Raw genomic sequence first — 26,983 nt, forward strand, 5'->3', positions numbered from 1 at the left:
TAGCCGACACTGACGCAAGAACTCCAAATTATCGTAATAATACATGGCGAAGGTAGGAGGGAAACGTGTCGGGCCCCTCAGAAGAATAAATTGGACCCAGAAGGGGGCCAGGATAATTTACAGGTCCAAACCAATAGTAGTACCGTCCTTTAGTGATAGTAATAACAAGTTAACTATATTTAATGATTTTTGTGTGGCAAATGTTTACTTTAAGGCTTTAGTTGACAGTGGAGCTACGGTTAATATCATAAACTCATCCGTATTTAATATGTTACCTCCGCATATTAGGCGACGGAAAAATGTCAATAATACAAATTTAACTAATGTAACAGGGCATAAATTGGACGCAAAAGGTTCAATTCACCTTGATGTGAAAAGGGATAATAGAATTTTCCCGACAAATTATATAATATGCAACAATTTTCGTTACGAAGCCATTATAGGCGCAAATTGTTTAAGGTCAAATTTCCAGATATATGCTGACCTCTGACGATTGCTCAAGTGTAGTCTTCACCGAACCAACATAAATCGGAACTAACGAAAAAACCGGCGCAAAATCAGAAAGGGATAACCCGCAAGGCATGTTGCTACCCCACTTGGTAGACAATTAATTTATTGCGTAACAAAAAGACAACATGAAGAAATTTCCTAGTTGTTTGCAGTTAAATAAACCCCATTTAGTATCATAAGCATCATGTTATAAGTGTTTCCCCGCGTATAAAAAGTGTCATAGTATGAATAACGTAAATGAATCATTAAGCGAATATGTAATAATAAAAGTAGTAGAATAGCTAAACTTCGTCAAGTTACATTTCCTCCTAAAGTCACTTAGAAGTTCCCTGGAAGATAGAGTAATCTCAAGAATAATGGCAAGTTTAGTATATTATAACTTCATTACACGGGTAATGCTAACAACAGTAGAAAGAACTAGATTAGCGGCTACTATGACCTTCAGAACCCTCTTACAAAAAATCCCAATGTCCAAATATCCCCTAATTGCTGAATTTATCACAGAAAATCTATGGCAAACCCAAGATGAAAATGGTATCACAACAATATGGCCCCTTAGAATCCTTACGCTACTAATAGATCGAGGGTACAACCTACTAAATGGAGGGAATTTCCTTAAAAGTTTGTACAAAAATTGCTGGAACTTCGACGGCATAAACCCTGAAATAAAATCCAACACATTGGAAGTTACCGGGCAAGATTATAATGACATAAAGAAAATTGTACTAAACCTTTTTGGAGAAGATGAAAATTTTGGATCCAAAGCATTTCCAGATTTTGACATTACTGTACGTGAACAAAAATGTTGTAAGGCGTCATATATACAATTAATTTTTAAAGTGGTAAAAATTATAAATGACCAACTTTCCTTAGCTGAACAATGTCTAAAAGTAATTCGTAAGATTATGCAAAAGATAGATATATCGAATACGTTAAAAAACCTAGAGCTCCCGAATAATCGGTTGGTCTATCTAATGCACATAAACACAGATAAAAGTAATGAAAATAGTACTGTATTCGAAATGAAGTTCCTAAGCACAAATGTGTCATCATGGGAAGTTCATCGCCTTAATACCATGTTAGCATTGTTAGAAACACGCAAGGTACTACCAAAAGATACAGCAATCTTAAAATTAAATATAGATGAACATGGGAGGAATCGCGTATACAAATAAAATTAAGGCACCCTTATTTTAAGACACACCATAAAACCCAATGTTTTCGGAAGTTTCCCTTCTCAAAAAAAAATATATAATAATATATATAGTGAGTCGAGTGAATCAATGAACTAGCGTATACTCTACGTAGAGTTAAACCATACACTTACCTCAATGCTCTCATGTAAGAGAATCATTTTTGCATTAGTGCAGAACCTAATAATTCTGGTTGTAATAACGCCAAGAATGTTATTAAAAGATTGATAATAAAAATAGGTTACCAGTGTATTTATAAATATGTTACTTGCTAACTTATTTATGTGTTGCTTACTAACTATAATACAAAAACATACGTTGCTTGGCAATCAATAACTAAACCTTTAAACTATACCTCAACCAGTCATAATGGCATATCATAACCAGGGTAAAGCTAGAATTTCCATAACCATTCTAATCCTGAAATATTGTTCCCAAGCAAGAAGTATGTACTGCGCCTATAAATCAGTTTTGTTTGGCCAATGACATAAAATAGTTAAATTAATATAAATTATTATAATAAAATAACCCAAAACTAAAAGAATAGAAAAAAATCAAATAAACAAATTTCCCAAAATAGGTAAAATTAATAATAGATCAATTTTAGACACAAGCAGAAAGATGAGGCTTAGAACAATGATCATACTCCTCGTCGTTTAAATTTCAATACAATTTATTGTAAAGCATGGAATAATATTCGAACATGAAAATTCACTCTTAGCCCGCCATAACGCATGAAAATCTTTATGAACCTGGATCCAAAGCCCTTTGAAACCTTATTTCAACAAGTAATGAGACTGGAGAAAAATACAAATGAACTCAAAGAATCGATATTTCAATTCATAAGGTCAGATAAATGATTGCAGACTAGTAAGATGATGCATAGTAAGGACAACAAAGAGTTCTAAGTTCCAGTTATCACAAAACTAAAATCAAAATTCGTAATAGATGACTTTGACAAGAAAATGGCAGAAATCGACATGGCACTAGAGTAGAGATGCCTTATTGACTACAACCGGGAGTCCATATATGGGCATAGAACCACGTGGTTTATGGTTTTTGTCAGTGAGAATGAAAAAACAGGAATTTTGTCACATTTATGGATGTTTTCTTGGATGGTTATGTGTGTTGATCGATTTATTTGATGTTTTTCATGAATGTTTTACGGTTTTTGTCAGTGAGAATTTGAAAAACAGGAATTTTGTCACATTTATGGATGTTTTTATGGTTTTTGTCAGTGAGAATTTGAAAAAACAGGAATTTTGTCACATTTATGGATGTTTTTATGGTTTTTGTCAGTGAGAATGAAAAAACAGGAACTTTCTCACATTTATGTCTGTTTTTATGGATTTTGTCAGTGAGAATGGAAAAACAGAAACTTTCTCACTTTAATGGATTATTGAGTCTAATGGGGGCAGGTCAATGACACTTCCTTCTTGTTGTTGCTCGATGCAAATGTTATGATCCAGAAATAGTATTTTTTGCTGTTGCAAGAGCCAAATGTTATGAGTTTCCCTGAAACAGTTAGATCATGTGCGTTCTTCTCAGCCAATCAGAGGGCTTGCTTACATAGTAGCGGCGGAGGGAATATAAGGAATGAATTTTTGCTAAAGTTTTACCAGTCTGTGAATAGAATTCAAAGAGAATAGTTTATTTGGATATATATTTGTGTCGATGGCGAGTGGAATGTTTACCGAATTAGAAGTTGATAGTGGAGTTGATGGTAATAATACAAGAGCACCAAACATTGCGGTGGAAATTACGAAAGGATCGCGGCTTTGTCTGGAATGGGATGCAGTATATGCAAGATATGTGATATTCTTGAGCAAATTTAAAATGGAAGATCAATTATGTTTCGCTGCAAAAGTTGATATAACACATGTGAATAGACTTTAATGTGCTTTAAGCAGATTAGTAAAACATATCGAATACAAAAAACTCTATCGCTAATTTTACATGCTTTTCTGGTTACATCTGACGACTCAGGCTCGGTTTATAGTCAACAGTCAGAGGGAAAGGATTGAAAAATGAATAATTTTGGGAAAGAGAGAATTAGGTCAAATCTAGTTTTTATGGAAAAACATATGATTTGGGATGACAATTTTCTCAAGCTATCTCTTCAACGCAGGATATTCTCTCAGGCAACACTTGGTAATATAATGAAAACTGATTCCCCCCCCCCCATTGGGCTATTGTGTGAAATTTTTAAATGTGATTCAAATGCTTATTCCCAATTTACTGACATATTGATTGGAGCAAGGCGGAATCACGTTGTGAAAGCATTTTCATTGCCAATGTAGATGACTCTTCCTTTGGAAGATATAACGTCACAGAGTTACCCCTCTCCCCTTCCTCCTCATTGACCTGATAGGGTGAGGACAATCAGTTTTGTGTTAGCCGTGAGAGAGTTGATACCGGAAACGAAAAAAATTTTCGATATATTCCCCCTGTGCATGTATATTCTTAGCAGCTGGACTCAATGTGAGACATGTATAATTATTGATGACTATAGTGAAAAGTGTAAATTATGTAATCCTTGCAAATTACATAGCAACTATGCAGTACAAATTAAAGGATGTAATTCATGTCTTGGGGGGGTGTGTGACTCTCACCCTAGCGGGCACCTGTGCTCCAATTGTCACCATGATAAATGTGATCAGTGGGAGAATACTTACCCCGCTATGATTGGAAAGAATCCTAAACGTAATTTTAGTTTATTTCTACGGGATTGGTATCGTCGTGGATTTAAATTATTCTGGGAAGAGGAATCTGGTCTACGATTCATCTGTTGCGGTAACAAGACAATTTGCTTTCTACGTCATCGCTGTGACGACACTGCCTACTATGACTATAAACCAAGTGATTTTTATTTGGCAGTTACCGAATGTGATTCACCACTTGAAAAGACTGTATGTAATATTGCTTCAAATAGACAGATTGAAACTCTTGAATTTCATAATATGAATACTAATAGTATCATTGACTATACAAAGAGATATGACAAGAGTGAAGTTACATTGTACTGCAGAAAATGTGACCCTGACTTTGCAGTCAACCAAGATCAATATACAGTGAATCCAAATGATTTACCAGCATTAGTGGTTCACGACAGTTGTCTATACACCGATGAAGAAATCTAAAAGGGAAAATTTAAAGACATTGTTGTATATATACATTTTATTAATAAACAAATTTACAAAAATTTTTTAAGCAATTTACTCTTATGGCACTCAAAGCAATATTAAATACGCTTGCAAGTATATTTTCCAGTAGAAAGTCATTCAGACGAGGATTGACAACATAAATGTGGAGAAACTGCATGTAGGTATAGCCACGGCATCGGAACATAAAATATAGTAGCGCTTGGAAGCCACAGCTTTTAGTCGTTAGATCCTGCACCCTCTTTCGATTTTGAATAATAGTTTTCCCACTGCTCTCAATATAGTTGCTGATGTGAGGTGTTTAGAATGTATAGGGTAGGCCAAGAGGATCAAAAAATTCAATCATCCTCATTGTTTGATAGATGCACAGCTAATGACCCGTCAGCAGCGTCGACGGACTGCTACTAACAATAATCAAGGTATTGTTCGCGCTTTGAATTTTTCCTAGATAGTCTGAGGGTAAACAATAGGATTTTTATTAGGACATGTATGGATCCATATTAAATACACTGATTATTTGACTGGTGTTCGAGGCGCCAAGTCTAGTAGAACACTACCTTCGGGAGTGATTTCCCAATAGGTTTCATATTGATTTAGTGAGATTAGTGCAACACTCTCAGACAAGGGGTTGGTAAATTTACACTATAAACGTATAGTCCTTGTAAGTACTATATTCATATTCTGCGTGCCAGAAAAATCCAAAAAAATGATACCATGTGTTTTAGCAAACATTTCTTCGGCTATGCCATTTTCAAATAGTTACGAATCATGATCTAGGGTTTGTATGATCAACTCATACAATTTTTTATAGGATTTATCAAAAGATAGATTGTAGAGTGGGACACCATTTACTTTGCATACAAAAGATGAAAGTCCAAACATTTCGAATTTATGTGGGCATTCAGTCAATGATCCTATTGCACAGGTGCTCTTTACAAATGCCAATGCAAGTTTCGAGGGGGTTTCGCCATTGATAAAGGATGAATCGGTGAATGTGCGTCACCCCATGGCAATATGACGTTGATTGATGATTGTATGAGGACCATGTGGTGTAATATTATTTCAATTGGCTCTCAGTTTTTCCACGGCCAAAGCAACAGAACTCATGACCTGCTGTTTGCGTAAATGAAGTATTGCCGTTGTGAGGGAGAGACTTAAATCAGGATTGGCAACAAGTTCTTTTCTCAATATGAAATTGGATGGTGCAAGCGTCAATTGTATATCCACTTTAACATTGGGCGGCAACCAGTGGGGTACATTAAATATTTCATGATATATTTTTCCAACTAGATGGAATCCACTAGTTGTAGAATTTTTAAGTATATCTTTACTATCTATATTAGTAATATATTCATAACCATTGGAGACGCCTCTCAATTCTTTGTATGACTTGCGTGTTATCAACATGAATTGCATATAGCTTGCATAGTTTGAGAGATTGTTGCTTGTGCTCACGAGTTTGCTATTGATGTAGACACTTATTTGACGAAATAAATTATGTAGCATACAATTTCCATAGGATATCCCATTGGCTCGAATTGACATTGTATTATCTGATTTCCCGACTTTCATTTGTAAATCTATAAAAATTTCGAATACATTTCCATGAAGTCGTCTTCATTGGACTAAATTTGAAAGTGGATATTATCGGAGAGGGGTTGTAGCGGATAAAATTGTTCATAGAATCCATGCTTGACACTCACATCAACATTTTCAGCATTGAATAGATTCAATGAGGCGGTGATTGAAGGTTGAGAATCCTTATGCGGCAGGTAGGACATCTTAAGAGAAGAAATCTTGTTTCGATCTAACAATTTTCTTACTTGGCCTTCTGGTTGCACTACGTATTGGCTTTTCCTTCTTTTCTTTGACAAGAGGAGTGATGTCTTTCGTTTCCGACTTGGGTGGAGACTGATGAGTGATGCATTGTTTCTTGACCTTTTTAAACCTTTTCCATTTTGTTTTAATTTCTCGCCAAGGGTTGGCGCACTGGACCTGAGATTGTCAGTAGCACTTTTTTTAAAATCCTTGCCAGAGCCCCAATCGTATAGCGTAGAGTATGCAAAATCTGTCTCAGCCGGTACAAGATATTTTCTAGTCAGTGGTAGTGAAGAGCGAAACAGCTTAGCAAACCAGCTGCCGATACCGTAGCCAGACATTGTAGTACGACCCTTGTAATAGTCCATTCCATTGCCCTGTTTTCTTGGACCAAGAGTATTAACATAGTAGTCAATATCAGGACAAGTGAATACCCCTTTTCTATTAGACATCTTGCTATTGAACGATGGGGCGAAAATGACGTGTAATCACAGCCAAACCTTTTGAAATTGCTATGGAATCACCCAATTCGGTTCTTAGTGTTAAATGAAAGAGTTCCAAATAGAAAGTCTTTACGGGAATATATTAAAGATACTTTATATTGTGGTTGAGAATATGCTCTTGATTGGTTTTTCGTTCAAGAACTCGTAGAAGGGGAACATTTGAATTTCCAACCCGTTGTGTTTCAACAAATTAAGCAGAAAAAAATATACAGGTGTCTGTTGAGAAAGCAGGTGTATAGTCAGTGAATATGAAATTAGTGTTTCCGGAACTATTACCATTGATTATATTGAGCTTAAAGCCAAGAAAATCCTTTAGGTTATCATTGAGAATAACCTTTTCACTGGAAATAGGTGAACTAATGTAGATCTTGCCCTCCTCCTTTGAATAGTTGAAATGAAAAGCTCCTTTTTTACGAGCAGAAATTCTTTTATTAATAGAACGACATAAATCATTCATACAGGTGAGTTCCTCGTAGGGTAATTCAATATATGGATAATCCAACTAATTGATTTTTTGAATTTGTTCTTGATCACCTGGTGGTGGTGGCCAATCATAGGGTCTAATTTTTATTTCATATTTATGATCCTTTCTCAGGATGTCATAGGTATTTTTGAGAATACAGTCGACAAGAGCCACTTCATACTTTCCGTCGAATTTAATGGTGGGGGAGAGTTTCGTCCAAAAATCACTTGTTTTATTCAGATCATTGTAGAGAGGATCAGAAACATTGGACATGAAAGTCACATAGAAATCATTGGGCATTGTCAATGTGTTCAGCACTGACCCAAGAATCAAAATCCGAGTTGTATCCTAGCCAGCGAACAAGCAACTGTTTCTTGCCCCTACGAGTACGACTCTTTAATATCTTTTCAATTTGATAACTTTCACTGAATTAAGTGGTATTAATGAAAATGATGATAATCAACCGAACATCCCTAAGGTTATCATTGAAAATAACCGTTTCGCTGGCAATAGGTGAACTAATGTAGATCTTACCTTCCTCCTTTGAATAATTGAAATAAAAAACCCCCTTTTTACAAGCGGAAATTCTTTTATTGATAGAACGACATAAATCACTAACGCAGGTGAGTTCCTCGTAGGGTAATTCAATATATGGATAATCCAACTAATTGATTTTTTGAATTTGTTCTTGATCACCTGGTGGTGGTGGCCAATCATAGGGTCTAATTTTTATTTCATATTTATGATCCTTTCTCAGGATATCATTATATCCTGAGAAATGATATAAGTATATCCTGATATCCTGATATCAGGATATCAGGATATCAATCCAACCAATTGATTTTTTGAATTTGTTCATGATCACCTGGTGGTGGTGGCCAATCGTAGGGTATAATTTTTATATCATATATATGATCCTTTCTCAGGATGTCATACGTATTTTTAATAATAAAATCGACAAGAGCGACCTCATACGTACCGTTAAATTTAATGTTGGGGGAGAGTTTCGTCCAAAAATCACTTGCTTTATTCAGATCATTGTAGAGAGGATCAGAAACATTGGACATGAAAGTTACATAGACATCATTGAGCATTGTCAATGTCTTCAGCACTGACCCAAGAATCAAAATCTGAGTTGTATCCTAGCCAGCGAACAAGCAACTGTTTCTTGCCCCTACGAGTACGACTCTTTAATATCTTTTCAATTTGATAACTTTCACTGAATTAAGTGGTATTAATGAAAATGATGATATTCAACCGAAAACCGTCAGCGAGAACACCGATTAACCATCACCAAAGTGTCAAAATGCCGTCAGTGTGTCAACACCCCTCGGAAAATAGGGGGGTAATGGTCAACTGCAAAGATATTTAGCCTACAGAAAAAAATTGCTCATTGTTCCTTTAGTAGCCACGCAATTAGACTAAAATTATGATATTTATGCGCAGTTTCAACTAACTACGGCTAAGTATGTTAAAGGCGAGCCATTTTCTCGCGAGAACACAAAAATCAGAACACACACACACAAAAACTTACACACACACAAAAACTTACACACACACAAAAACTTACACTCACACAAAAATTTACACACACACAAAAACTTACACACACACAAAAACTTACACACAAACAAAAACTTACACACGCACAAAAACTCACACACACACACACACACAAAAAAAACATACACACTCAAAAAATTACACACACAAAAAAACTTACACACAAAAAAAAAATTACACACACAAAAAAATTTACACACACACACAATTAGACAAAATTACGATATTTATGCACATTTTCAACTAACTACGGCTAAGTATCTTAAAAGGCGAGGTATTTTGCTTGCGAGAACACAAAAAATCATTAAGTGGTATTAATGAAAATGATGATAATCAACCGAAAACCGTCAACGAGAACTCCGATATACCATCACCAAAGTGTCACAATGCCGTCAGTGTGTCAACATCCCTTGGAAAATGGGGGGAGGGAATGAGTTACTCAGAATCTAGAAGGCCATATTTTTTGACTTAAAATAACAAAATTGATATTTTTCAACGACAAATCCCAAAAGAATTATTATTAAAATCATGAGGGAAAGGGATATAGGAGAATCAGTGCTTCATTCATCATTTAGCTTCCTACCGAGAGAGTTTCCGAGCAGAAATAGACATATTTCATCTAGAAGTTCAATCATTTTTGCATGTTTTTAAGGTTAATTCTTTTTTATTTTTATAATAAAGTTGAGTTTTTATTCATTTTTATGGTTACATGCGCGGGGGATGGAGGGTATAAAACATTACTTTGAGATTTCATATTGAATTCTATGACCTTTCTAATAATATATATATATATATAGCCAAACTTATGCGCAAAGAGCGAGAAGTTTTAATGTTGCTTCTTACTTCCAACTGAAAACTTATTTTTAATTTGATGTTTTACCATTTTTTCAAATCATGCCATAAATATCAGTTTGAATAGACCCTCACTTATCAGTTTAACACGATTCGACTACCGGTTCGATTCGAACAGCAAACATTCTTTCTAATCTTTAGACATTTCAAGCATAATAAACTTGATTACGGTATGTAATTTGTAGGACCGGTGGTCTTTTCCTTCAAAAACTTTCTCGTACAGCTAACCGTTGATGTGAAAATATAAAACTAATTCATTTTAAATATTTGCAATTGGAATAAAAAGCAAATTCTGTGTGGACATACTAGCTACCACAAACACAGAAGGGCTGAATTCACATTTTAGAGACAAAAAGTGCACACAAAAAAAGCAAATATAATAGCAATTTAAAATCTCCCCCTCCCCAAACTCAAAAATTTCAGGGGGGGCATATTTTCATTGTAGTTTGTATATTTTCTTTAGAAAACGCATCGAAAAGCCATATCAAGAGCTAAATTTGTGAGTTTTTTTCACTGACAAATCCTTTTTTTTTTGACAAGCCTTAACCTCCCTAATTGAAAGATATGAATTATAATCAAGGAACATAGTTCATCATATTTTACATATTTTTGGAAGGAAAACACACTGAAAAGACATATTATTTGAACTTACATCAAACGTTGGAGGGCATGCATTTGAAGAACCTTCCATTATTTTCTATCTTGTTCTATATTTCAGCTTATACTGACTTTTAAACCTTTCAAAACCCTGAAATATACTAACCTAACGGTTATTTATTTACGATAACCTTTACGATTTATTTTTGCCTGTCTCTCACCTAATCTAATCTAACCTAAGTGATGCGTACGTGGGTAAATATTTAAATATGATGAAAATACGTTCCTAGAAATTTTTGAGTTTGGAGGCGGGGGATTTTAAAATCCTCTGGAAAAGTTGAGTTGGGGGGGGAATTTCAAGAGCGAGGGTTGAGGCGGGGGGCAGCCCCACACCTAAGAACTTTTCTTTCTAGAAAAGATGAGTTGGGGGGGGGGGGAATTTCAAGAGCGAGGGTTGAGGCGGGGGGCAGCCCCACACCTAAGAACTTTTCTTTCTAGTCTTGCATATCAAAAATAAAAACCATAGTTTTCACGCCCCCTCCTGTGACTCGGGTGCTAGCCACTTTAATTACCAATCAAATCAGCCCTTTTCAAAGTTTCTGTGATGACTCCATCAGTGACTACTTAGATAATATAAAAATGATCTCTCCAGGATCTTCTTCCACCTGATTCCCCCCCCCCCCCTTGCGGCAGTTAAGTTGTAATATCTCTGATTTGGGGCATATTTCAAAATATCTTTTATCAATTATTCTTATTTTTTATTTATGATTACACAAGAACTGTGAAATCAAAGAGTTGATCAATCTTTGATAGTTTTACAAAAATTCTCACTCCCATCGACGCTTTCCTATGTCCAAAACAAAATCGGGGCGTAACAATTAATTAATCTGCATTGAAGATGTCTTGTTTGACGCAACTAGACTATGTGGTGTAAGAAGTATTGTTTTGAATCCTTTCTCCGTGAGTGATAAGTGGCAATTCCAGTGAGTGTTAAGTGATATATAGAAAGGTAATTATTGTTCTAAAATCATCAGCTTGCACGATTTCATAAATAAATAACCGTTAGGTTAGTATATTTCAGGGTTTTGAAAGGTTTAAAAGTCAGTATAAGCTGAAATATAGAACAAGATAGAAAATAATAGAAGGTTCCTCAAATGTATGCCCTCCAACGTTTGATGTAAGTTCAAATAATATGTCTTTTCAGTGTGTTTTCCATCCAAAAATATGTAAAATATGATGAACTATGTTCCTTGATTATAATTCATATCTTTCAATTAGGGAGGTTAAGGCTTGGCAAAAAAAAAAAGGAATTGTCAGTGAAAAAAACTCACAAATTTAGCTCTTGATATGGCTTTTCGATAAGTTTTCTAAAGAAAATATACAAACTACAATGAAAATATGCCCCCCCCTGAAATTTGTGAGAGTGGGGAGGGGGAGATTTTAAATTGCTATTATATTTGCTTTTTTTGTGTGCACTTTTTGTCTCTAAAATGTGAATTCAGCCCTTCTGTGTTTGTGGTAGCTAGTATGTCCACACAGAATTTGCTTTTTATTCCAATTGCAAATATTTAAAATGAATTAGTTTTATATTTTCACATCAACGGTTAGCTGTACGAGAAAGTTTTTGAAGGAAAAGACCACCGGTCCTACAAATTACATACCGTACTCAAGTTTATTATGCTTGAAAAGTCTAAAGATTAGAAAGAATGTTTGCTGTTCGAATCGAACTGGTACTCGAATCGTGTTAAACTGATAAGTGAGGGTCTATTCAAACGGATATTTATGGCATGATTTGAAAAAATGGTAAAACATCAAATGAAAAAATAAGTTTTCAGTTGGAAGTAAGAAGCAACACTAGAACTTCTCGCTCTTTGCGCATAAGTTTGACTATATATATATATATATTATTAGAAAGGTCATAGAATTCAATATGAAATCTCAAAGTAAGGTTTTATACCCTCCATCCCCCGCGCATGTAACCATAAAAATGAATAAAAACTCAACTTTATTATAAAAATATAAAAAAATTAACCTTAAAAACATGCAAAAATGATTGAACTTCTAGATGAAATATGTCTATTTCTGCTCGGAAACTCTCTCTCGGTGGGAGGCTAAAGGATGAATAAAGCACGGATTCTCCTAGATCCCTCTCCCTCATGATTTTAATAATAATTCTTTTGGGATTTGTCGTTGAAAAATATCAATTTTGTTATTTTCAGTGAAAAAATATGGCCTTCTAGATTCTGAGTAACTCATTCCCTCCCTCTATTTTCCGAGGGGTGTTGACACACTGACGGCATTGTGACACTTTGGTGATGGTTAATCGGAGTTCTCGTTGACGGTTTTCGGTTGATTATCATCATTTTCATTAATACCACTTAATGATTTTTTGTGTTCTCGCAAGAAAAATACCTCGCCTTTTAAGATACTTAGCCGTAGTTAGTTGAAACTGTGCATAAATATAGTAATTTTTGTCTAATTGTGTGTGTGTGTGTAAATTTTTGTGTGTGTGTAAGTTTTTATGTGTGTGTAAGTTTTTGTGTGTGTAAGTTTTGGGTGTGTGTGTGTGAGTTTTTGTGTGTGTGGGTTAGTTTTTGTTTGTGTTTAAGTTTTTTTGTGTTTGTGTAAATTTTTGTGTGTGTGTAAATTTTTTTGTGTTTGTAAATTTTTGTGTGTGTGTAAGGTTATGTGTGTGTGTAAGTTTGTTTGTCTGTGTGTTCTGATTTTTTGTGTTATCGCAAGAAAATGGCTCGCCTTTAACATACTTAGCCGTAGTTAGTTGAAACTGTGCATAAATATCATAATTTTTAGTCTAATTGCGTGGCTACTAAAGGAACAATGAGCAATTTTTTTCAATAGGCTAAATATCTTTGCAGTTGACCATTACCCCCCTATTTTCCGAGGGGTGTGGAGACACTGACGGCATTGTGACACTTTGGTGATGGTTAATCGGTGTTCTCGCTGACGGTTTTCGGTTGAATATCATCATTTTCATTAATACCACTTAATTCAGTGAAAGTTATCAAATTGAAAAGATATTAAAGAGTCGTACTCGTAGGGGCAAGAAACAGTTGCTTGTTCGCTGGCTAGGATACAACTCTGATTTTGATTCTTGGGTCAGTGCTGAACAAATTGACAATGCCCAATGATTTCTATTTGAATTTCATGTCCAATGTTTCTGATCCTCTCTACAATGATCTGAATAAAACAAGTGATTTTTAGACGAAACTCTCCCCCACCATCAAATTCAATGGAAAGTATGAAGTGGCTCTTGTCGACTGTATTCTCAAAAATACCTATGACCTCCTGAGAAAGGATCATAAATATGAAATAAAAATTAGACCCTTTGATTGGACACCACCACCAGGTGATCAAGAACAAATTCAAAAAATCAATTGGTTGGATTATCCATATATTGAATAACCCTACGAGGAACTCACCTGTATGAATGATTTATGTCGTTCTATCAATAAAAGAATTTCCGCTCGTAAAAAGGGAGCTTTTCATTTCAACTTTTCAAAGAAGGAGGGCAAGATCTACAGTAGTTCACCGATTGACAGCGAAAGGGTTATTCCCAATTATAACGTGATGGATGTTCCTGACTTTAAGCTCAATATAATCAATGGCAAAAATGCCAGAAACACAAATTTCCTTTTCTCTGACTACACAACCGCCTTCTCCACAGACACTTGTATATTTCTCTACGCTTCATTTGTGGAAACATCACGGGCTGGTAATTCAAATGTTCCCCTCCTACGAGTTCTTGAACGAAAAACCAATCAAGAACATATTCACCACTACAATATAAAGCATCTTCAGTATATTCCCGTAAACACTTCCTATTTGGAACTCTGTCAGTTAACACTAAGAACCGAATTAGGCGATTCCATAGCCATTTCGAAAGGTTTGGCTGAGATTACTTGTCATTTTTGTCCCATCGTTCAACAGCAATATGTCCAATAAAAAAGTAGTATTCACTTGTCCTGATATTGACTGCTATTCTGACACTCTTGGTCCAAAACCCCAGGGCAATGGACTGGAGTATTACAGAGGGCGTATTGAAATGTCTGGCTATGGTTTCGGCAGCTGGTTTGCTAAGCTGTTTCGCTCTTCACTACCACTGGCTAGAAAATATCTTGTACCGGCTGCGACAGATTTTGCATCCTCTACACTATACGACTGGGGTTCTGACAAGGATTTTAAAAAAAGTACTACGAAAAATCTTACGTTTAGTGCACGAACCCTTGGCAAGAAAATGAAACAAAATCTTAAAGTTTTAAAAACGTCAAGAAACAATGCATCACTCATCAGTCTCTACCCAGGACGGAAACGAAAGACATCATCCCGTTTGTCACAGAAAAGAAGGAGAAAGCCGATACGTAGCGTCACCAGAAGGTCAAGTAAGAGAATTGTTGGATCTAAACTTGATTTTTTCGTATATGATGTCGTAGCTGCCGTATAAGTAGTTTCAATCTTTAGTAACCAATTCATTGAATCTCATCAGTACCGAAAATGTTTAAGCGAGTGTCATACATTGATACTATGAAAAATTTTATCCTCAACAACCCCTTTCTGATGATACCCACTTTCAAATTTTTTCCAATGAAGACGACTTTATGGACATGTCTTCAAAATTTTTATAGATTTACAAATGAAAGTCCGGAAATCCGATAATACAATGCCAATTCGAGCCAATGGGATATCCTATGGAAATTATATGCTACATAATTTATTTCGTCAAATTAGTGTCTACATCAATAGCAAGTTGGTGAGCACAAGCAACAATCTCTCAAATTATACAGGCTATATGCAATTCATGTTGATAACACCCAAGTCATACAAGGAATTGAGAGGCATCTCCAATGGATATGAATATATTGCTAATACTGATAGTACAGATGCACTTAAAAATGCTACAACTAGTGAATTACATCTAGTTGGAAAAATACATCATGAAATATTTAATAAACCCCAATGGCTGCCGCCCAATGTTAAAGTGGATATAAAATTGAAGTTTGCACCATCCAATTTCATACTGAGAAAAGAACCTGCCGCCAATCCTGATGCAAGTCTCTCCCTCATCACGGCAATACTTCATTTACGCAAACAGCAGGTCTTGAGATCTGTTGCTTCGGCCGTAGAGAAACTGAGAGCCGATTGAAATAATACTAAATCACATGTTCCTAATACAATCATCAATCAACGTCATATTGCTATGGGGTGACGCACATTCACCGATTCATCCTTTATCAGTGGCAAAACCCCCTCGAAACTTGCATTGGCATTTGTAAAGAGCACCTGTGCAATAGGATCATTGACTGAATGCCCACATAAATTCGAGATGTTTGGACTTTCATCTCTTGTATGCAAAGTAAATGGTATCCCGCTCAACAATCTATCTTTTGATAAATCCTATAGAACATTGTATGAGCTGACCATACAAACTCTAGATCACAATTCGCAACTATTTGAAAATGCTATAACCGAAGATTTGTTTACTATAACACATGGTATCATTGCACTAGATTTGTCTGGTACGCAGGATATGAGTATAGTACGTATGGGGACTGTGCGTTTAAAGTGTACATTTGCCAACCCATTGGCTGAGAGTATTGCACTAATCTCACTAAATCAATATGAAACCTATTGGGAAATCACTCCCGAAGGTAGTGTTCTACTAGACTTGGCGCCATGAACACCAGTCAAATAATCGATGTATTTAATATGGACCACTATATGTCCCAGTTCAAATCCTATTGTCTACCCTCAGACTATCTAGGAAAAATTCAAAGTGCGAGTAATACCTTGATTATTGTTAATAGCAGTCCATCGACTGTGTTGACGGGGCATTGGCTGTGCATCTATCAAACAATGAAGACGATTGAATTTTTTGATCCTCTTGGCCTACCCTATACATTCTACACGACTCACATCAGCAACTATATTGAGAGCAGTGGGAAAACTATTATTCAAAATCGAAAGAGGGTGCAGGATCTAACGACTAAAAGCTGTGGTTTCCATGCGCTACTATATTTTGTGTTCCGATGTCGTGGCTATACTTACAAGCAGTTTCTCCACATTTATAGTGGTAATCCACGTGTAAACGACTCTCTAGCCGAAAATATACTTACGTGTGTATTTAATATTGATTCCAGTGCCCTAAGTCTAAAGTGCTTAAAAAATGTTTGTGAATTTATTTATTAATAAAATGTATATATATACAACAATGTCTTTAAATCTTCACTTTTAGATTTCTTCATCGGTGTATAGGCAACTGTCGTGAACCTGTTTGATCTTGGTTGACTGTAAAGTCAGGGTCACATTTTCTGCAGTACAATGTAACTTCACTCTTGTCATATCTCTTTGTATAGTCAATGATACTATTTGCATTCATATTATGAAATTCACGAGTTTCAATCTGTCTATTAGAACCAATATCACATACAGTGTTTTCAAGTGGTGAATCATATTCGGTAACTGCCATATAAAAATCACTTGGTTTATGGTCGTAGTAGGCAGTGTCGTCACAGCGATGACGTAGAAACCAGATTGTCTTGTTACCCCAACAGTTGAATCGTAGACCAGATTCCTCTTCCCAGAATAATTTAAATCCACGACGATACCAATCCCGTAGAAATAAACTAAAATTACGTTTAGGATTCTTTCCAATCATAGCGGGGTAAGTATTCTCCCACTGATCACATTTATCATGGTGACAATTAGAGCGTAGGTGCCCGCTAGGGTGAGAGTTACACACCTCCTCAAGACATGAATTACATCCTTTAATTTGTACTGCATAGCCTCTATGTAATTTGCAAGGATTACATAATTTACACTTTTCACTATAGTCATCAATAATTGTACAATTCTCACATTGAGTCCAACTGCTAAGAGTGTACATGCACAATGGGCATATATAGAACATTTTCTAGTTTCCGGTGTCAACTCACTCACGTCTAAAACAAAACTGAGTGTCCTCACCCGATAAAGTCAATGTGGAGGAAAGGGGAGAGGGATAACTTTGTGACGCTATATCATCCAAAGGAGTAGTCATCTACATTGGCAGTGATTTCAAAAGTACATTCAAAATGTGATTCCGCCTTGTTCCAATTAATATATCAATAAATTGAGTATAAGCATTTGAATCACATTTTAAAAGTTTCATACAATAGTCCAATGGTGGAGAATCAGTTTTCATTATATTTTCAAGTGTTTCCTGAGAGAATATCCTGCGTTGAAGAGATAACTTGAGAAAATCATCATCCAAAATCAAATGTTTTTCCATAAACACTAGATTTGATCTAATTCTCTCTTTCTCAAATTTATTCATTTTTCAATCCTTTCACTCTGACTGCTGATTCTAGACTGACCCTGATTTATCAGACCTGACCAGAAATGCATGTACAAGTAGTGATAGAGTTTATTGTTTTTGATATGCTTTACAAATGCGCTTCCACCGCATTGAAGTTAACTCACAAATGCTATATCAGCTTTAGCAGCGAAATATAATTGATCCTCCATCTTAAATTTGCTGAAGAATATCAAATATATTTCATATACTGCATCCCATTCCAGTCATCGCCGCGATCCTTTTGTAATTATTATCACAGTGTTTTGTGCTATTGTATTCTTACCATCAACACAACTATTAACCTCTAAGTGTGTAAACATTCCACCTGACATCGACACTAATATATCTCCAAATAAACTATTCTCTTTGAATTATATTCACAGGCTGGTAAAACTATAACAAAAATCCTTCCCTTATAGTCCCTCCGCCGCTACTATGTAAGCAAGCCCTATGATTGGCTGAAAAGGAAACACGTGATCTAACTGTTTCAGGGAAACTCATAACATTTGGCTCGTGCAACAACAAAAAATACTATTTCTGGATCATAACATTTGCATCGAGCAACAACAAGAAGAAAGTGTCATTGACCTGCCCCCATTAGACTCAATAATCTATTAAAGTGAGAAAGTTTCTGTTTTTCCATTCTCACTGACAAAATCCATAAAAACAGACATAAATGTGAGAAAGTTCCTTTTTTTTCATTCTCACTGACAAAAACCATAAAAACATCCATAAATGTGACAAAGTTCCTGTTTTTCAAATTCTCACTGACAAAAACCATAAAAACATTCATGAAAAACATCAAATAAATCGAGCAACACACATAACCATCCATGAAAACATCCATAAATGTGACAAAATTCCTGTTTTTTCATTCTCACTGAGAAAACCATAAACCACGTGGTTCTATGCCCATATATGGACTCCCGGTTGTAGTCAATAAGGCATTTCTACTCACTAGGAACTAGCACCAAGGAAGAAAAAAAGAAAAGGTCAGTGAATAATGTTGAACACTTGTCAAGAGATTTTACCGCAATGAAACCCATAGAAAACCCCAAGCCATTGACTACAAGGGAAGGAAAACTTTATGATGGAAATTACGCAATGCTAAATGACCTACCGAGCCTATGGACTTTTCTCAAAGAATTATGGCAAAGTCTTGCCGAGAAAAATGTTACGAAACGAATATCATCCAAACTCAGAAAGGAAAATGACTACAGACAAATTACTAACTTAAAGGAATTAGACAATTCAAGAAATAAATTCTTAAATACAAAACAAGATAATGAGAATAGAAATCCTACAGAAAGAAAAGAAAAAGACGCCAAGACAACCACGCCTACATATGAGACCCCAGCAAAAGAAATACAATCTTCAATGTCGGAAACTACGACGAATACAGTCCCAGGAATGATCGCGCTTAGTAATGAACCACCAGGAAATTTGACCATGTTGACTTACCTCAAAACCACGACATTCACAAAATGGAATTGGTCAACAGGGCCCAAGTTCACGGACACCCAATCGATTGGCGTATTCCGTATAGGCCTAAGAGCAAGAATCCCAGTAAGACATACCGAGACACAAACGATAAAAGTACAAGCGATTAAACCAGAAGAAAAGAAAAATAAGTATAAGAAAGAGGAAGAAAATAATTACGTACATAATAAATGTTGGATAATAGACAATAAACGTACTTGTGCTAGATTAGCAATGGCCGACAAGCCGACAAAAGAATATATTGAACTATTACCTGATCTAAATGAGAAAAACACCCAAAATGTGTCAACTCACAAAGCCTTCTTATTATTATATAGACAAAGGTTACAAGCCTTATTTTAACTATTTAATGCGGAAATACAAAAATTAAAACAAAGTACCACAAGAATCTTTGAGGTATTTTTTCGAAGAAGTAAATACCGCAGATCTACAAGCCTAATTCCCATCGTCGGAGAACTCGCCTCCCGCCTTTTTGGTTTAACAACGGAGGAAGACCTGAATATCTTAAGAGAAAATGTGAAAAAGTTAAATAATGCCATGAACGTAACGTTACACGTCCAGAAAATACAAGCAAGCATAGCTAACTACCAAAGAGATAAAGTCGAAATGATATCCAAGAAAATCTCAAAAACTGTAAATGTAATGAATTACTTAAGGAATGAAGTGGATCATGTGGTGAAAGACGCGAGCCTCACCATGGTATCACTTGATATAATTACCATGTCATTACTAAATCTAGCGACAGATGTTAGCAAGTTCGAGTTCGCATTATTTACCCTCACGGGAGGAACCTTGTCATACGACTTGGTAGACCCTTCTAACCTAAAAAGCATTTTAGATGAAATAAAAAAACATCTAACGTTTGGTTTACATTTACCCATAGAACCAGAAGTATCAAATTTATTCCTTTATTATACAAAATTAAGAGTACACATCACGGAAAAAAAATGAACAATTATTCGTAGTAGTAACAATTCCTTTAATAAACCAGCAATCAATATACGACTTATACAAAATTTCGACCTTCCCTGCTAATATAAAAAAGATGAATTCATTTATGACTATCACACCTGAAGCAGAGTATTTACTTATTGATCAAGATAGACGTAAATATGCCCTAGCGAACTCACAAGACTTAAAAGAGTGCGTGTCATTCAAGAACCTAGTTTGCCAGCTTACCTTACCTATTTACATCGTCAAATCCGGATCTTGTATGTTGGATATATTTTTAAAAGACACACAATAGGAAGAAATACCTAATTCTTGCGACGCCTTGATAGGAAGTACTAAACGAGAAATATTCATACACCTTAGAAATGACCTTTGGTTATTTTCTGTTCCAAAAGAAACAGTTGGAACTCTGTCTTGTTATAATAATACAGAAAAAATCGATCCAAGTTACAGGACCTAGTTGCTATTACAAGACGTGGGTACGATAACCATAAAACAAGGATGTCGACTTGTAACTAAAGAGTCAACAGTTCAAACGCCGCTAATTACCACAAGCGTAAACATAATTAGCCCTAAAATAATCAATTTTAAGGCAATCAACCTGTCGCACACTATCCCCAATATAGAAAATAAGGAAATGAAAACCTCAATATGGTCTAAAATAGAAAAAAAATAAAGGAACATTACAACTCACAAAAATAAGAGAAGCATTGGACTCCCAAATCCCCCTATTTACTAATGAAGACCAGAGATTAACGTACGTAGATGATAGATACGGATTATTCTCAACCAATTTTTGGTGGAACATACTACTGACCGTATGTTTCGTGTTTGCGATTTCCCTGACTATGAGAACCTTACTAACTTTTAATTATGGAAGAATTTTGAGACTAAGAAGGCAAAAACCAAAGGAAGAACCCGGGGAAGCGGCTGAAATGCAAAAGCTAAACCCGGAACCCCATGGAAATGCCTAGGTCAAGAAAAAGGGAAGACATTAGAAAACGAGTGGATATAGAGGTCTCCACTCGTCCTTACTATGTCTATTTTCCCCCATTCAGTGTCGTTTACGCAAAACCGTGTGGCTATGACGCTGCAACAAGCGTTTCTTAAACAGCACGGATGTGCGTGAACAATGCAGGCATGAAATATGTTGTAAAATTAGACCTCAAATTTAATGATGTGGCATAAACTCTGTTTAAAATGACTATTTTAAATCTAATGTGAAATTAGCTAAGTGTTGAAATTAGTTAAAATAAAGTGTATGTAGTAGTGTATATTAGAAAGCATAATAAGAGACCACACTTAAAGTTAAAGAATTAATCTTTTATATCGTCGTTATGCTATAACAACTTAGAAGAAACTTCTATGTATTGAATTTCCCCATGAGAACTTTACATATATATTTCAACCAACATGATAAAAATTTCGTTTTGTGTACTAATATTAGTGTATTTATTTAACTCTGTCTCGTAGCGTAAAATTCATGTACCCAATCGATATGTGACTTATTTGTACTATGAGTATTTACTTCAAAGAACGTGTGATTCTGCCGAATTATTTTATTCCAGGAATTGGAACGGCATATCAGAAACTATCCAGGACAATACAGAGACATGTGCTCACATAGCCCAGTAGCACATATTTTCATCATGACTCAACCAACTAAGAGTACTCGCCATAAGTACCAAACGACTCTCAACCCAACTTCGCTTACGAAGATTACGGGTACCTTTTGATCAAGGGAACGATATGCATAAGTTAACACTATCTAACAAATCACAGTACCCAGTGCAGTATCAGGCTATAAACATTACAACCCTGAAAACCCCATTATCTAGCATAAGATGTGAGTTAATACATCATCCCTGATAACAATATTGATGAACCCGATTTGTTGGCATGTCGACGATTCGCATGTTAAATCCCCTTAGACCATTTCTCCATTACGAGACTACAGAGACATTAGAGATATCACCGTAAATGTTACGAGACAATTATTTTTTTGAAATTTGGACTTGAAAACTTATCATTGAATGCTATAAATCAATAGTAATCCCAGTGAGTAACCCCTGAGTGACAATGTACTCCTACCGCTAATCAAAGACAATATGTTGAAGGAGTCACAAAAGTTTGATGTTGACCTATTCAAAATTCAAACATCATTTTCCCTGTGATTAACCAAGGAGTCCCCTCGAAAGCTAATAGACAAAAGCCACGCACAAACAATTTTATAAGAAAAGCTAACCTCCAAGTGCATGAATGAACTATTTTAAACGAGATGTATTTTCTCTATGTAATATGAACATCCCAACAGTGCCATACTGAGAAGAAAAGCAACACATCCAATATCAACTCAGTCCCAGTGATCAAAAAGCCCCCTATGATCTATGCAAAAACATCAGGTGAAAATGAACTCTGATGACAAGATTCCACACACCCGCGACCAAAGATATCATTTCCCGTTTTATAATTAGAGAAAACACTTCGTCAAAGATGAACATAATCATACTCGAACTAATCTATGAAGAAGCTACATACAAGTGATTTAAAATTTTGTTTCAACAAGACGATACTAGTGAAGGACCATAATTTGCAACGGAAAGAGCGAGTACGCTAAAGAGACGCGTATAGTGGTAAAATAGGTGTGAACTTATATCACATTTTATTGATTTTAACAACCTAACAATTTTAATGACCTATTATTAATACTACATAACAAACAACCCCAGTGAAAGTGTTTTTATTACCAGTGAAAATGGTAAACATAATATTGTGTGTTATAAATTATTCATGTATGTGTCGCTAGATGTTCAAGTAGAATTAGGTGTAGTGTTACTATATTATTCGTTTAATTTAGCGTAGAACAGGAAACATAGTTATTCCGTAGCTAGCTTAAGATAGAAAAATTTATAAAAGATGAATCTAAAAAAAAATTTTTTTAGTAATAGTGGAATAACCCAACATTACCAACATTGTTGAAAATATAGGAGTCATTAGTATTAGATGTAGAAAAAAAATAATAATCTTTATGTAGTGACTATCTTAGTCGGTGGAGGAACCTTAGAAAAGGATATATAGCTAAATAAGAAAAGTAATACTAAAATTTTTCTTAAGCACTGTTGATTAAGCTTAAATTAAAATATAAAATAATACAGTATCAATTAAAGTTACGTAGGACAAATAGTAAATAAACCGCGAATATTTCAAAACCAAAGGGCGAGCAAGTCCTAATGAAGGGACGACATTAAATAATGGGAAGGGTAATATGTACCGTAAGCAATATGTAATATAAAATTGTTTCCAAATACTTCAAAATAAAATAAAATTATTTCGTTCTAAATATACTTCCGATGTAAATTAAACTCCCCTCTAATTGATTTTAAACCCCATTTTAAACTTGAGTCTCAATTCTTAATCAACGAAAGAACAAACATATTTTATGCTCAGCCAAAACATTCCTTTAAAGTACAAAAAAAACGGATGGTCAGATTCGCAAAGAACTTGATGTTTGATAAATTCCAGAATACTTTGTAAAGCTTCGCATGCATTCCACGCCTTTTGTCTTACTAACCGACACATGTGAAATGTGGAAAAAGCTACCGATCGGATGACGGTATTAACTAAAAGAAGATAGTTTGAATTTCATAAAATGCTTGACAAAAAATCACGAGACAATGTTTTATACAATGTAGATTCAAGTAACATAGAAAGTTTCAAGTTAACACAGGAATGCGAAAAGTTTAATGACCAAAACATTAAGGGTAAACTTATTAGACGCGCAGGTAACATAACGTATTTAATTTCTCCACATCATGTTAAGGTGGCGGGCCCCTTCACAGGATTTAGGCCAATGATGACCAGTTCTTTGTACTCAGAAACAGAACTGTGTTTTAAAGTGTTGTAAAAGTTTTTTTGGATTCATTATTATGAGAATTATGAGGCATTAAGCATTGAGAACCCAAGCATTGAGCATTAAGATAAGAGCATTATAAGATTGATGATTTGAAGTACGCTGCTGTACAATTAAACATGTAAGTTTAATAAATCTATTACTTTTCTATTTGTGTTGTTTTATTTTATATGCCTGTATCTAGCCTCCCAGAGTAGTCTTCTAGTTCAATTGTTCTCCAATTGGTGACGCTCCTAAGGAATCTAATAAAATCCACGAAGTACTCCTACGTTTTTGGATCCATGGCTCCACGGCACAATTAATCACTTCATAAGGAAATTCAAATTTATTTTTCAGTCTATTTTATTCTCTCCCCCATTGCAATCGACACGGTCCTTAACACCACATATCTCTTGGACTATCTGTGGATGTAGTAGAGTGGTCGCATGTGCAACTTCTATCACAAAATTTAGGTAAGAATTTTTTATGTGGTTTTTGAAAAATATTTTTCCTTGCGAAATTCTACGGTACTCTTAGATAAGCAGCTTCTAGAAAATTACTTATAGCCTCTAGATAGAAAAGTTTATGAGCGTTTCGATGGTATAAATTTTGTTGTGTTCTTCTGCTATCTAGTGGCTGATCTAATTTATTTTAGAAAGTTCTTACTGTTAGGGTACTCTGGGACGCGTGTTTTGGGGTACAGTGGGACAGGTTGAGTTCATTATGTCCCAGGGTACCCTTGATTACTTTAGCATAGAGAACTTTCAAAAGTATGCTTCTTGTCTTATGTTGACTGCTTTCTTTCGTTTTTCTACTCTCGAGGGGCCTTGTGTTATTAGGTAGCCAATCGTATCCCCCTCAACACATAAAATAAATTCCACCAGTTTAAAATAAATTCCAACAATCATAATCACAATCTGTAATCTATAATCTAAAAATTCATAAAAATCCTATACTATTTCTAGATTTCCTAAAAATTTACTCAATATTTTTTCATATAATAAACTCCTCTAATTCAAAGTTAAGTCTTCAAATCTAAGACCTCAAACCTAAAACCAACAATCTAAGTCTCAAATACTTCAAATCTAAACTCTATAATTTTTTTTCTTTATATCATACAAAATCCTATATTATTTCTATATTCCATGAAACTATATTCAATCATAAGCTCATTCTAATTATTCAATTAAATTTAAACCTTACCTAATATATAAACTTAGAAGAATTTAAACTTAATATATAAACTAAAAACTCTGTCTTTCATTTTAGAATGCCAAACACGAGAAAAGCTGATCCGTCGCTTTTCGTCTGGAATGAGGAGGACATGAAGAAAGCGGTAGAAGCTCACCCTTATGGGATGCCGCTTCGAGCAGCTGCTGAAGTTTACAATGTCAATCGGTCAACGCTTAGCAGATATGCCCATGCGTTTCGTAACAGAACAGATGAAGAATAAGAAGAGTTTAGTTACACTCCCGCCTATGACAACAGGCGAGTATTTACGATTGAGCAGGAGCTTCAACTTGAAGAGTACATCCTTCAAGCAGCCCCAATGCACTATGGTCTCTCCAAAAAGAGAACCAGAGATCTTGCTTGGCTTATGGCAAAACGAAACGGACTTGCATATTCGTCAAGCTGGGACACAGAAAAGTTTGCAGCCAAAGACTGGTTGTATGGCTTTGTTAGAAAGCATCCCTTGAATTTCGCTTCGAAAACTAGAACCTACAAGTATCCAGAGAAATCTTGGTTTCAATCGTGTTGCTGTTGACACCTGTTACAGGAATCTCGGAGAGTTTTATTCAAAATACAAGTTCCCTGCTAGCCGGATCTTCAACCTCGATGAGACTGGGCTCACGAATGTCCAGACCAAGTGTCAAAGAGTGCTGAGCCCGAAGAGAGTAAAGCAGTTAAATGCCATGGGAGGATTTATTCCAGCCTTTCTGATTTTCCCACGAGCAGGTTTTGTAGAAAGGCTTCTTGATGGAGCTCCCCCCCCACAGACTGATGGAATAGCAAGTGGCAAGCCTGGAAATGCTTGGATGACAAAGGATCTGTTTTTGCTGTATTTGGAGCACTTTGTATCGCATGTCCACCCATCTCCTGAGAATTCTGTCTTGATTCTGATGGACAATCATAAATGTCACACCAGTTACGATGAATTTTCGTTGGCCAAAGAAAAGGGAATACATTTACTTACTCTCCCGCCGCACACATCATTCAAGTTGCAGCCTCTCAACGTTTCGGTTTATGGACCTTTAAAGACTTATTGATCACAGGCAATTTAGAAATGGTTGAGACTTCACCCTGGTCGAGAAGTGACGGAATATGAGATCGATAAATCACTGGGGGTTGCTATTCCTAAGGCCTTCTCTCAGACTAACATCACTAGCGGATTCTTAAAGCCTGGAATTTTCCCGCTGAATACTGGAGTGTGGCAAGAGTCTGAGTTTCTTCCTGCTTTGTGACGAGAAGATACTACTGAGCCGGGAAATCAGTCTGCCGCTGTTGACGAAAATTTACCAGATCCACATGAGCTTCGGTTGAGCATGAGTCCCAGTACTACAGCCCATTCAACCTCGTTTGTTGTGGCAGAAGATATTATTCCCCTGCCAAGAAGGGAAGCTACAAACACAAA

General features: G+C 35.6%; 1 protein-coding gene and 1 pseudogene across 1 annotated transcript; both read left to right on the plus strand.

The window, feature by feature from the left end:
- The first annotated feature begins 20,231 nt into the window (after positions 1-20,231).
- LOC148947852 (uncharacterized) lies at positions 20,232-21,138 on the plus strand (annotated as a pseudogene).
- A 4,483-nt stretch (positions 21,139-25,621) lies between these two features.
- LOC148947853 (uncharacterized) lies at positions 25,622-26,618 on the plus strand. Its single transcript, XM_089096023.1, has 2 exons — positions 25,622-25,781; positions 26,068-26,618. The coding sequence occupies exons 1-2, from the start codon at positions 25,622-25,624 to the stop codon at positions 26,616-26,618; spliced, it is 711 nt and encodes a 236-aa protein (XP_088952149.1).
- Positions 26,619-26,983: the final 365 nt, after the last annotated feature.

This window comes from Artemia sp. Qi Xiang Cuo, chromosome 10, assembly GCF_049724085.1.
Source record: "Artemia sp. Qi Xiang Cuo chromosome 10, ASM4972408v1, whole genome shotgun sequence".
Taxonomy (NCBI): domain Eukaryota; kingdom Metazoa; phylum Arthropoda; class Branchiopoda; order Anostraca; family Artemiidae; genus Artemia; species Artemia sp. Qi Xiang Cuo.

What these genes read in the sequence shown, in the direction of transcription:
- LOC148947853 (XM_089096023.1), top strand. Translation starts at nt 25,622, where the DNA reads ATGCCAAACACGAGAAAAGCTGATCCGTCGCTTTTCGTCTGGAATGAG. An exon ending in CAGATATGCCCATGCGTTTC is followed by an intron (nt 25,782 to 26,067) that starts GTAACAGAACAG and finishes TTCGAAAACTAG; the next exon opens with AACCTACAAGTATCCAGAGA.